General features: G+C 37.0%; 1 protein-coding gene across 4 annotated transcripts in view; it reads right to left on the reverse strand.

Moving 5' to 3' along the window:
* LOC145674440 (uncharacterized) overlaps window positions 1-14,035 on the reverse strand; it is an 88,742-nt gene that overhangs the window by 12,086 nt on the left and 62,621 nt on the right. For 2 of the 4 annotated variants that reach the window (XM_081744499.1, XM_081744502.1), the window contains exons 4-5: window positions 13,607-13,792; window positions 3,573-3,699 (exon numbers count right to left, since the gene is read on the reverse strand). In XM_081744499.1, the coding sequence (XP_081600625.1) occupies window positions 3,573-3,699; window positions 13,607-13,792 (313 nt within the window). The remainder of the gene's footprint in view (window positions 1-3,572; window positions 3,700-13,606; window positions 13,793-14,035) is intronic. The other 2 variants (XM_081744500.1, XM_081744503.1) reach the window with 1 other exon arrangement.

The raw sequence follows: 14,035 nt of genomic DNA on the forward strand, positions 1-14,035 counted from the left end.
GGAGTGCCAATTTTTGCATTTGCAAGCGTTTACGAAAACTACAGTTGCTTAGGACGTACAAATCAGACGAACACGAAACAAAAACTAATGTTTAGAGGAAATACTGAGGTACATGGTGAAAATATAAACTTTTGCGTCTAAATAAATATGCAGGGTTGCAAACCAATACATGATATCACCAGAAAAACTAGAGAAAATTAACACTTTTAAACGGACTGTATTTTGGAATGGCATAAAGTAGGGGGTTCATAAGTTTTGTGCTGAATACTATTGCATGTAAAGATTGTGTAGAAATATCCACAGCTATAATACTACTGGCACCGTAGATTTATGGCGGTCCGAAAGTTGAAGTTTGTGATTTTGGGGCGTAATATCTCAGGAGGGCAAAATGCTAAAAATTGCTGCTTATGCCACAAAGTAATTCTGTATGTGAATAAACTATTGCAAAAAAATCATGACTGATATTACATGGAGAAAAAAGTGAGAACATGGTAAAACCGCGAAAAAAGCACCTGCGTGACGGATGGTCGTAGCCCGGAAAATTTAAATGTCTGAATATGTTTCATGCTAAATCTCAAAAACTACGCATGGTGCAGCAATTAGGCCTGTTTTTGTTTGTGTTCAGTTGTACAAAAACTTGCGATTGGCGTTTATTCCATCTTTCTAGCTCCATGATCATTGCCACGTCTATATTGTAAGGGGGTTAGCTCACCCTTGCACCCACGACACCCATCGTCAAGCTGGACCGCGGTATTAAGGCACTTAATATATCACCAAAGGGATATTGAAATCCAATCCAAGTTACGGAAGTTAGTATGTTCACAAAGTTGCGTTACATCTATCCTAACTAAATATAAAACTACATGAACTGACATAAAATAAAAGGATACTTCCGGTTGACGTGGAAAGGCGAAATTTAGCATGCTTGTAGCTTTCAAGTACTAAGTCACAGGAAAATTGCCAAAAGTTAATATTTTTAATTTTTAGGAGGTCTAAAGGGAGGATGAAGAAACTCTCCATGCTATTTAAATGGGCCCTTTTTTGGACTTATAATCTCACATTTTAGGCACTTGGAATTGGAATAAAAACTTTAAATTCGGTATGCTTGTATGTTTCCGTTAGTGTTACTTAAGTAAATGGCCAAAAATAAAGATTTTCAACCGTACAGAGGTTTTATGGGGAACTGAAAGGTCTTTCCAATGTTATTTATATGGGTTTTAGAATTTTCGGAGATGGTCGAGCAACCAACTCTGGACCACTTCGTATGGATTGAACCCTATGCAAAGCAACGCAGGAAGCTGAACGCAGAGGAGGAGGAGGAGGAGGAGGAGGAGGAGGAGGTGGAGGAGATGATGATGATGATGATGATGATGATGATGATGATGATGATAATATTATTATTATTATTATTATTATTATTATTAAGTTCGTTGGTGGAATACAAGTGAAAAGAAATGCTTAAATAGTTCGAAAAATCGGTGTTCATTTCGAAAGCAAAAGTGCACATAGCCAGATGTGGAAAAAGACGCTTGATTTTGTAGTTTAAAACAGGAAATGTGGATATACCGTTACAACTGAAATGATTCAAATTGAAGGCTGCAAAGTAGTACGTAAAAGAAACATTTTGCTAATGGAATTTAAGTTTCGTATGAGTGGGTTCGGCGACTTATGCAACGAAGTAATCTATCTATTCGTCGCAGAACTACAGTTGCACGAAAACTGCCTCAAGCTTACGAAAACAGTTTGATATATTTTTAGCGTTACGTGATCCAACCAACTTCGACGCACTTTTTTTTATTTTTATTTATTTATTTACGTTCCCAAATAGGAATGCAGTTCAAACTGCGGTGTATTCTGATATGCTGGACAGCATTAACGAAAATAATGTAGAGGAACTAGTATGCAAATACGTATATGCGGTGTTGAAAAGCAGCGGTGCACAGTGATGTTGAGCATCACGGCTAATGGACGAAAACTGCCAATGTATGTTTTTTTTCATCAGAAAACTCCCCAAGAAAGAAAGCTTCCCAGCTAGTATTATTGTAAGAGCTCGTGATGGTGGGTGGATGACGGAGAGGAACTGTCCTAGAATCGCTTTTCAGCAGTGTGAAATAAGCGGCCAGGAACACTTCTTCGCTCAAAATCAATGTTTCTTTTGGATAGTTTTCGCGGGCATACTGGCAATCGAATGAAACCAAACTGAAAGAAGGAAACTGTGGCCCAGTGATTATTCCTGGCGGCATGACAAGGGTGTTGCAACTTTTGGATGCGTGTATCACTCATCCATTCGAAGTATGTAAGACAATTCTATAGAAATTATATCATGAACAAAGCAAGTTGGACGCCAGGAGGCCGTTTACAACGTGCGTCTGTCAGACGTACGCCGTTGGATTTTGGCTGCTTGGCAGTCAATAAATCGGAAAAACTTGATATGAAAAGTTGAAAAAAAAATCTTTTATTGAAATATATTGTATCTTGGATCAGGGACCACAAAATTTTTGAACGGCTACTAAGTCGAGTTTTCTTATTTTCTACGGAATAAGCACATCATACTGAGTTAAGTGATAGTTTGGGTTTGGCTACACTATATGTAGTTCTCCAGATATAAGGCGTACAAGAAATTTTAGATTAAAATATATTGGACCCCAAAAAGAAATAATAACGCATATGGTATCTTAAGGATCTAATTTAGAAAAAGAGAACGAATGGATTGAGAGAGCTAAATTTTGTGAATGAAAATTCACACGGAGATATTGTAAATAAAGAAAAGGAGATAACTGCAAATTTAAAAATGAAGAGCACAGGTATACAATTATGAAGTTGAATTATTGGCTTTGAAAGAGAGCATGAATAAAATATTCAGGAAGTAGTTACGAGAGTGGAGGTTAAAGGAAATAAACTGTTGATTAAAATTAATGAATTAGAAGATATTATACACTTGTACAATCAGCGACAAAAGTTCTTTCCGTTTGTTGAAATTAGTTTCGTAAATATCTTCAGAATGGAAGGACGATTTCAGTACAGTTTTTATTAAATTAAAAAGAATGTAGTTTTCTGTACGATTCAGCTATACCACTGTTATTCCCGAAATAATTTTTACCAAACTGAAAGAATTTTTGTCGCTGATTACGTGGATAAGAAGTTTCAGTTTAATATCAATGATTTAATTTGATTTTGAGTTCGCATCCTTTTCAGCAGCGAGGCTACATAAGACGTGGATCTACACCTCAACGTGCAATCCGAACCACATGAGCTCCTGCCGGTAATCGAACCCAGATCTCCCAGCAAGAGGCACGTACGCTAACCGCTTAGAATATTAATGATAATAGCAGAAGGGATAATGTTACGGTTAGTAAGATAGGCGTGGGAGTAAATTCAAAGCAAGTTTCAGAGAAAGTCGGAAAGCAAGAAAAGGTGATTAACTGGACTGGGACTCGAACCCGGGACGTTCGGCATACAGTCCGATGCGTTAACCACAACGCCACCCAGTCCGGTTCTCAGAGCAGTCACTCACTCTTCGCCCACTATATACACTTAAAACCTATAATTTTTAACGTACAAAAGATAATTACCTATATTACAGTTTGTTGCGTGACATTGAATGCACGCACCGATCCCCTTCTGTTCACAAATATAACAACTTAATCTCCAGCGACGTGCAAGTGCTTTATTAATGTTGGAGATGGGTTCCAATAATAGCTGTATAAAAGAACAAATCAATTAAATTTTCTCTGTAGTGTAATAACAAAAACGAAAGATATCATAGATAACGAAAAAAAAGGGAAATGGTTCTCCATAAAAAAACAACAGAAGAAAATACTTACAGAAGTGATAAATATTTACAAAAGTTACATTTATTCATAACATGACTGAGATTAACTCTAGGGGAATCTTAGGACAAATCCTACACTGACTTAAAAAGATTAAACTCTCCATAACATAACAATATACTATACAGTACTAGAAAAAAATACTACAGTATGTTTAATATATGTATATACCTCAAAACTAGTCTGGTACACTGAATTATTCGGATTGAAAACACAATAACAAAAACGGGTGGGTGTCCTCTGGCCGTAATCGAGTCCTATTCTCCAGTTCCATGTTGATACAAGCAAAACAACTGCATACTCACAAACATATACGGAAAAAGTCACAGGCTAGTAGACAAGAGGATCAAGCAAGAAAACAGTATCACGCGTCAACGCTACCAAACTAGCAAAAGCACAACGCTCAAATGTGATAAATCACCTCAAACTGATTGTTATGTCTGAGCCAGGCAATTCCATTTGTTTCGATAATTATGTTGCACGGGAGGCAGGTGCCACACACAAACATTATAAATTTATCGATTCCCCCCTCCCAAGTCAAAGCGATGGTGGCACCTCATAAACAAGGGCTAACGATTTTAAATTTCTTTTCTCGTTATATTTGAACTTTTTGAAAAAACAATTATTACTAAGGGAAATACTGTATAAAACAATAAATATTTCATTTATTGTTTTAAAAATCTACGATTTTTTTTTGTCGAATTTGAAGCCAATGGCGGCACCTCAAAAAATTGAGGTATCGATTTGAAATTTTTCGTATGTTATATTAAACACATTTGGCCAAAAATGGCCACTAAGGGTAACAAGATTTCGAAAAAAACGTCTTTTCGATACATCCTAGTGTACAAGTTGACAGGTTTTACTATATACCTAGTTATATCATAAATACTGTCACAAAGTTTGGACTGGCGCTGTAGGCATCCGGTGTGGCACAGTGCTGCCATCTGTGTATAAAGCGGAAGATGCATGTAGTGTGTGTGTGACTGTTCATGACGTATGTTGATATTGTACTGACTTCTGATGGAGTGGGGCGATTACGAAAATCGTGTAGCAGTAATTGCACTACACAAGGTCGGGAAGACAGCAGGTGAGATTTTCAACCTCTTGAAATCCCTACAAATGAGCAAGAGATTCGTGTATCGCGCCATACAGCGATACACCGAGACTGGAACGGCAGCTGGCCGCGCAAGGAGTGGCAGACCACGAACGGTATGAACCCCGCAGGTCCAGAAAGCAGTCGCAGCAAGAATTCGAAGAAATCCTGTTCCAACACAAATTGTGATGGCTACTGAGATGAACATCAGCAGAAATTCCATGTCTCGTGTGCTCAGGAGTGACCTACATCTACGGGCGTATAAGAGGCGGACTGGTCACTTTCTGACCCGAACATTAATGTCACAAAGGTTCCTTAAATCAAAGATTGTTGCGGCGTTACGCCAACAATCTGCACAGAAAGATTCTGTTCACTGACGAAAAGGTGTTCACAATTGAGCAGGCCTACAACGCCCAAAATGACCGTGTGTATGCCACGTCATCTACTGCAGCTGCTGAGGCAGCTCCAAGGGTTCAGAGGGCACATCATCCTGCCTCAGTGAGGGTTTGGTGGGGAGTGAGCTACTCAGGCACAACTCAGCTGCATTATTGCGAACAAGGTGTACCAGGACACAGTGCTAACACCTATAGTGAAACCACTCTTTGCTACCATGTTCCCTGGAGAAAGGCGGACTTTCCAGCAGGATTCCGCTCCGGGCAACAAAGCGATAACAACCCAGGAGTAGCTGGCACGGAACGTCCCCGACTTCATTTCTACCGCTGATTGGCCTTCTAGCAGCCCAGACCCGTTGGACTACAAACTTTGGGCAGTCCTTCAGGCAAAGGTCTGCCATAAACGGCATCCATCTGTCGACAGTCTGAAACAATCCTTGACCCGAGCAGTGAACAATTTTCCCATAGATGTGGTGCGTAATGCTATTGACCAGTGGCCGGACCGACTTCGTGCCTGCATCAAGGCCAAGGGGGAACATTTCGAAAAATGATTCATGCGTCAGATGTACAACATATCAATGTAAAACATAGCCAAAATAAATTGCCTTGGTGTTAATACTGTCTGTGTTATTCACATTTATATATAAACAGCGTTTTATTTAAGCGGTATCGCATCGCAGTTTGTAACACAAAATTCTAAAAATGCGATGCAAATAAAAAAAATTGTATCGCAAAATGCATCTATGATCATAATTTATATGCAAAATGCATCTAATGCATCTATGATCGTAATTTATTATCGAAGTGGGCTACTTTTACAACAGAAAACAGTTTATGATTGCCTTTCCTTCAGGACATGGCTGTTGTCTTTAATCCCCTTGGAAACCCGATGTTTACTCGCTCTGTTTCCTTTCAAGAACACAATCTACTACTGGCTACAAACCAATTTATTAGGAACATTTCACAGAATTGATGACAGAGACCATATCTTCTATCTGTAAAGAAAGTGGCTCACGAGAACATGAGAAATAGTAAAGGCATTAGGAAAGTAAAAGGTTCCACGGACAGAGTGATTCAAGAAATTAAAGTTATCCGATAAAGTACAGGGGTGTTATAAAACAAATGCTTATAACTTCTTAGAAAACGAACGATATTGCGGTGAAACACATTTTAAATTGTGCGATGATCTGTAAATTTTTGGTCAAAGCCAAACCGTACAAGATTAAATTTGTGCATGAACTGACAGATGATCAAGACACGAGACTGGAGTTCTGTGAACTGATTCTGAAACGACTGGATAGTGACAAGGACCTTCTGCAGTTATTTATTTATTGGTTGATTTGACAATCACCAGATACAGCTCAGAGGCCAGTTTTCACTGGATATCTAGCAACAACAATAACAATGGAAAGAATTTGGGAAGGTATCGGCTAAGGCCTTTTTACTAGGTACCATTCCGGCACTTGTCTGGTAGGACTGAGGAAAACCCTGGAAAACCCCAGTCAGGATGGTTGGCAGCGGGAATCGAACCCACATCATCCCGAATGCGTAGCCAACGCTCCACAACTTGAGCTACTTCGCTCGGTAAACCACTTGAGTTACTCACGTTCTCAGATGAGGCATCTTTCCAGGTTTCAGGGAGGGTAAACAGGCACAACTGTCTTGTTTAGGAAACTGAAAATCCTCCAGAATATGAAACGCACGGAAGAGACAACCCAAAAGTGAATGTATGGTGTGCCGTATCAATGGTTCGCCTTATAGGCCCGTTTTTTTCGTCTTTCTTTCCTCAATGAAAACAATGTGACAGGGCAGATATACCTTCAAATGCGTATAAATTTTCTGATGCCCGAATTGGTTAGGTTGGGAATCAAGCATCGCATCCATTACCAGCAAGACGGAGCCCCATCACATTTTGCACAAGTCGTCAGGGTCTACCTTGACCGTGAGCTACCTGACAGGTGGATTGGGAGCAATGACCCCATTCCTTGGTCCCCAGGTCCCCGATTTGAAATCCTGTGTTTCTGGTTATGGGGTACGTTAAGACATACGTGTATACGGAAAAACCAAAGGACTTGCAGGACCTGAAAGCTAAGATTAGTGAAGTGATCCATGAGATTTCTGACAACGCCAAATGGAATAGCATTCACTGATTTCGTCGGAGGTTGCAGGAATGTATGGATGTCAACGGAGCCCAGCTGGAGGTGTGGCGATGATGGTGCCAGTGTATCCATGGATGGTGGTACAAAATGTAAGTCTCAATAAAGATCTTTACATTTATTCACTGCAATATATTTTTTTAAAAAAAGAAAAGTTACAAGCATTTGTTTTATAGCAAGGACTTTATAACAGCACTCTACAATGACAAATGTGTTGATATAGTCTTCCAAACTTTCAATTAATTATTTTACAAACACAGCAAAATTGTAATGCTGTGGTAATATTTGATATAGTACATAGACAAAGTTTTGTATGGGATTGTACGCTGCTAATCACAAAATACCTAGACGGCCCCTCGATTTGAAGATCAAAAATATTTAACCTAGAACCATCCGAATTCCGAAATCTGAACGTTGGCACTAAACAAATATATAATTGACATGTAAAGATCATAAAAAATGACAAAGAAGAAGAAAAACACTGAAAAATTGGCAAGAATTTCTTAGAAAGTATGCAATTTCATGAATTGCTTACCCTGGAGGTATAAAATTAAGTAAACTTCTCGTTAAAAAAAAAAAAAAGAAAAAAAATGTTTCAACGTTACCTAAATTCTGCTCGGCTGGAGAAAATTTCTGTAACATTCTTATTTCCGGGCTTTACGTTTATAAAATGTCTAATATGAGAATTTGCAGAAGTTGGAGGTGTGAAATTTCGGTATGAACTTTTCCTTTAAAATATCGAACACACGTTTTGGTGTTTATTATTATTTATTTACCTATTTATTGCATTACAATGGGGCCAATTTCTATATCATAATTTCCGATTTTGTTGAAGAAATAGCCACGGATTTTTAAAGTGACATTTATTTCAAAAACAATACATACATTACATCCTTGTAATAGTTTATAGTTATCTAAGAACTGATTTGCACACGACTGACAAAGCTGTCTCTAAAACCGAATAAAATTTAAACAACAAATTTGGAAAATAATATGGGACCAAAGTAACATCAGTACATACCTCACCACTCCTGCACTTTATGGTTGAAAGACTTAGACATTACGGAAGTTAGAGAAGAAATATTTAAAGAGCTTCGAAATGTGGTGTTGGAGGAAGATGAAGAAGATAAAATGGACAGAAAGAGTAACAAACGAAGATTTTTAAAACGAATAGGAGAGAAGAGGACTCTTCTAGCCAGCATCCTTCGTAGGAAGGTCATTTGGATTGGTTACATCTTGTGAAGAAATTGTCTTCTTCATACCGCCATAGAAGGAAAGATGGAAGGGAAGCGAGGAATAGGAAGAAGAGGAACACAATTGATCGATGATTTGAAAAACGAAAGAAAATATATAATAATAATAATAATAATATGTAAGATTCTCCGTTAATCATATGCTGTAGATAAGACGGGGTTTTGCGAAATGCAAACTTTATGAACAAGGAAAGCGAGCCTTTAAAGTATTTTAGTTGTTCATCAAATCTTCGAAACTTGAAATTTTGTTCAAACGTTAGATTTCAAGTAGGGAAGAAGACCAAGTTTCCCACTTCTACAGGAGTACTAACAAGTCCCTGAAACTTTTTCCAATGTTCATCAGTTGTCTGAAACTACTGGGTATAGCGACTCAGAATTTTATACAAAAATTCTTGAATGCTAGGCTAAGTATAAGCAGGGTTGTGAAGAAAAAAAAACAAAAAAAAAAAACAGGTTTTTATATTTAAAAAAACACTATGGTTTATTTGGTTTAAATCTGTTTTCATCGTCAGTTTCTCTTTTCCGGTTTATATTGGAAACTTATTTTGAACTATATTATCAAAGAACGTAAAAAGTTTGTTACTGAATTCTCTAATGTGTCTCTGTGTGTGTCTGTTATTTTTTTTTTATTTTTTTTTTTAAATTTTGAGCCCTCCATTCGATAGAGAATCAAAAACTATCTGAGAAAGTGATGGGATTTTTCGCGCTACTCTTACCGTTTCCGAGATATTGGGCACAAAATGGCCGATTTCCGGAGATTTAAAGAGTCATATCTCGGAAACCAGAAGTCATAGAGAGATGATATTGGTGTTGATCAATATCTGAGCGGATGGTAAACATTTTGGTGCCAAATAGTAACCGGTGACCACTGGCTAACTGGCCATCATTCCCTAGATATTGGTCAAAAAAGTTCGAATTTCGGTTTTAGGAGCCATATCTCGGACCTGTAATTCAGAGAGAGATGATATTTTGCGAATTTTTGCGAGAAACAAGAAAGTGCGGATAAAAAGATTTACATGTAGGGAGAATCACAGTTATCCTTCCCGCTCCATCTCTCCATTCTTTCAAAGTTCGTTCTCTCTTGGCTCTGCAATGCTCTTGGAGCATTCTCAACCGGAATATATTAAAATACTAAATACAGCTCTTCCACTTCCAGGAGTAGTAGGCACAGATGTATTGTAGTTACACTTTTGTTCTCCTCGTTATTTTTATTAAGCTTCTTGTATTGTAAATTAAAAATGATACCAATCTGCTAATTAATGTTCGTAACTTTAAGGGTAGAGAAAGTGAAAAAGCAATACCTCATATGCACAGAACACGGCAAAAATAAGGGAAATTTGTAAAAGAATGTACAAACATAGATTTCATTCAAATATCCTATACATAAGTACGTTATTAATTTATCATAATACATCAAAGAATACTGGCAGTCACTGATACTAATATAAACTAGAAACTATAGTTATTATACTTTACTCCACCCTTTTCCACTACCACTCTCAAACCCCTTGTAGTTATCTTATTTTTTAACTTTTAACACCTTTGTACCTAATTTCAACTCAATCAGTTAATCCATTGTATATGTCATGCATGCAACTAGCTAGCAGCTTCATGCTTCTTATTAACACTTCAAACAAAACTATCAACTTAGCAGTGTTTTGAGTTTCCAAACGTTTCTTAGCGATGATTTAACAAAACCAAATTAAAAAAGAAAAACGCTAGCTGTAGACGCTTGTGCAGTTAGTAACTGTACGATAACGGAATATAAACTGCTGTTCTTTCTCTATTCCAGATTTGTGGCTTTTCAACAAAAATCATATTTTGACATGAGTGTCTTTACTGTAGAATCAAAATACGGCTTGTTACATAATTTTCTTTCAACTTGAAACTTCAACATCAAAGGAAAAAGCGTTTCGGAATATCAGCTGCTTCAAAACTTATTCACGATTTTTACATATTCTTATTAACTCTTCTTATTGCAATTATTCTTATGCACTTCATCAAGTGTTGTAACTATAGGTTTAGAAAGATGTTACATATTTTCAGCTTTACGTTTTCATGCCAGATTGGAGATCTTCTGTACGGCTGAATCAATTGCTTGACAATTTTCTTCGCATTCTTTCACAGTTACCGACCAACTTTTAACATACTACTAGCTGAATCTACGCTGTGTACTCAGCAGATCGTCCTATTATGACCGTGAATCTCTTTCCCACTGAGCATGTCTCCCTACTCACACAAGTAAAGGACAGGAGACTCACAAAGGAAGTGAACTGCTATGTATAGATGTTGGAGTGAGTTTGCAGCAAATTTGTATAAGTAACCTGATATCAAGTGGAAATATTTTTTTTTTTTTTTCCTGATAAATCCATATCCGTTCGAGTACGCCTCATTGTGTCTCTTGAAGCCTTTGAAGTTGCCAGCATGCAATAGGTTTTGCCATTCAGATTTAAGCAAAGCGCCTGCACTGTCCGTCAACCCGCCATACGTAACTTCTCTGCTGGTTGCCTAACACTGTAGATTCCACCTGCAACAATGTTAATCTTATGGACTTAAAACGGCTCCTAAAATGTTGAATAGAACGACACGGTTTTTGAAGATTTGAATGAGAACTGCACAATCTACACAAAATCTGGAATCGACCAGTGAAAACGGCACGTTTCTAGCACTTCTTGTTTTCAAGATTTCATGGTCGAAATAGTTTCAGCCTGCAACAATGTTAATCTTATGGACTTAAAACGGCTCCTACAATGTTGAATAGAACGACACGGTTTTTGAAGATTTGAATGAGAACTGCACAATCTACACAAAATCTGGAATCGACCAGTGAAAACGGCACGTTTCTAGCACTTCTTGTTTTCAAGATTTCATGGTCGAAATAGTTTCGGCCTGCAACAATGTTAATCTTATGGACTTAAAACGGCTCCTAAAATGTTGAATAGAACGACACGGTTTTTGAAGATTTGAATGAAAACTGGACAATCCACACAAAATCTGGAATCGACCAGTGAAAACGGCACGTTTCTAGCATTTCTGGTTTTCAAGATTTGATGGTCGAAAGGATTGCGGGCAAACATATAAAACTAGCATTTTAATATATAGACTAGCTGAACCTGCGATGTCTACTCAGCACATCATTCCATATGAGCATGGATCTCCTTCTCATTCCTCACATCTGTACATGTCCGTTTACAGAGAAAAGTGAAAGACGCCTTGATAAAAATCGGCAAGGGGTGCCATAAAGGGGAGATTTTTTCTTCTAAATATCTTTGCAAAATTTAAGCCTACTTCCTGTTGGAGTTTCTAATTCATGTATGATCAGTGTTTTCTTTTTTCTAGCATGCAGTATATAATAAGCAAATACACACACAATTAATTATAATGTCAGTGACATATGGTGTTCATTGGGTAAAACTTCAAAGAATAAAGATTCATCTTAGACTGGAGAAATGGTTATCCGTTTTTCATTATCATTTGGCCATGAAACGAACGCTTGAGAGATATACAACTCCTGTATACAATTATGTGGAGTTGGAATGTATAACTCGTAGGATATGATGGTCTACTTTTTTAAAATTTCATCATTTCCAGTGTACCTCTAAAAATGTAATAAAGAAATAATGGCCATCTTTTTAAATATTTAATTAGAACTGGACAATCTACACAAATTTGGAATCGACCAGTGAAAACAGCACGTTTCTAGCACTTGTGGTTTTTGAGATCTCATTGTCGAAAGGATTGAAGATAAACATATAAACTTTTCTTTGGAGACGAACATATAAACCTAGCATTTTAATATACAGATTACAATCTACGAAACTATTTCACCATACATGTGTCAGAAAAAAAAAATCAGGTTTTTCAGCTTCTCTATATAAAGCAGTCGCAAAGTTATTATACTGAAAGTGTTTTACAACACTGGTTATTTGTTCCTTTTATATTAAGAAACAATGACTGTATACAAGAAGCAGGTAAATTTAATACATGAGCTGAACAAATGTAAGAAACAATATGTCTTGCCTGTTTTTTTTTTCTTCCTATTTCTTGTCGTATCTGATGCATTACGTAAAAGTTGTTAGAAAAAGAGTAAACAAATCAAATTGGTTTATTTAAAAACAGGAATTTTAGAATGATGAAAAAATTGCATCAAAAGATTGCGATCTTGGCCAATAATTAGTTTTTGGATCAGGGGCCACAAAATTTTTGAACGGCCCAAAATGGACTTCTCGTATTTCCTACGGAATAAACTTATTATACTGAGTTAACTGGTAGTTTGGATTTGGCTACACTATATGTAGTTCTCCAGATATAAGGCGTACAAAAAAATTTGATTGAAATATACTGGATTTTTTGAGCCAATTGAATCAGGGGCCACAACATTTTTGAACTTCCCCCAAATCGAGTTTTCGTATTTTCTACGGAAGTTAAGTCATAGTTTGGGAACTAAGTTCATTAAGAACTTTAAAGTCACACTCAAGAATTCTATCATTTTACTTACAGATTTCTGTAATTTCTGAATATTACTTGCACTTTCAAGCTTTCGACTCTCCACTGAATTCTTGGTCACAGAGGACAAAAAAACACCAGGGGAAACAATTATAAATGGAAAGGACTTTCCAAGGGAAGAGCGGTGCCGAAACACACCTCTTCAAATTCAAAGATTCAGCCCTTCCCTTGGTAAGTCCTTTCCATTTATAATTTTTTCTCTTGATATTTTTAGTTTCTTCTTCTTCCATGATCAAGACTCCAGGGCAGAGTCGAAACCTCGGAAGTACCAGTAACATTCAAGAATTACATGAATTAAGTAGTGTGTAAGTTATTTAAAATACATATAAAATATGAATATAAAATACTTTCATCATACAATGAAGCAGTAACTTACGGCATTTGCAAAGCGAACCTCTGGAATCCATAATGCGCACACAATATGTGCCCACCTCCCATCGTCGGTCCGTTTTAAAGCACCACCTTGGTTAGGACACAAAGCACATATTATATCACATGAAGACTGCAAACACCTACTACACAACCACGGATCCTTCGGTATATTTGAGAAACCATAACAGTCCTTAAAAAAAAAAAAAAAAAAAAAAAAAAAAGTCTCACTAAATGGCATTTTGTTTTAAGATGTAGTCTGCTCAGTTCCTTCAGTATGTTAAGTAATCTTGACGCACATTAATTTTAAACAAATCAGTACTGAAGAAAATCTACTTACCCTTTCATATTTTGTACTGCAAATTCTGAGAACTTTCAACAAATGTATTAAGAATTTTAAGCCTATATCCAGATTTTAAACTACAGTTAATTGTGT

The sequence above is a fragment of the Thermobia domestica genome, chromosome 17, assembly GCF_964235325.1.
Source record: "Thermobia domestica chromosome 17, izTheDome1.hap1.1, whole genome shotgun sequence".
Lineage (NCBI taxonomy): Eukaryota > Metazoa > Arthropoda > Insecta > Zygentoma > Lepismatidae > Thermobia > Thermobia domestica.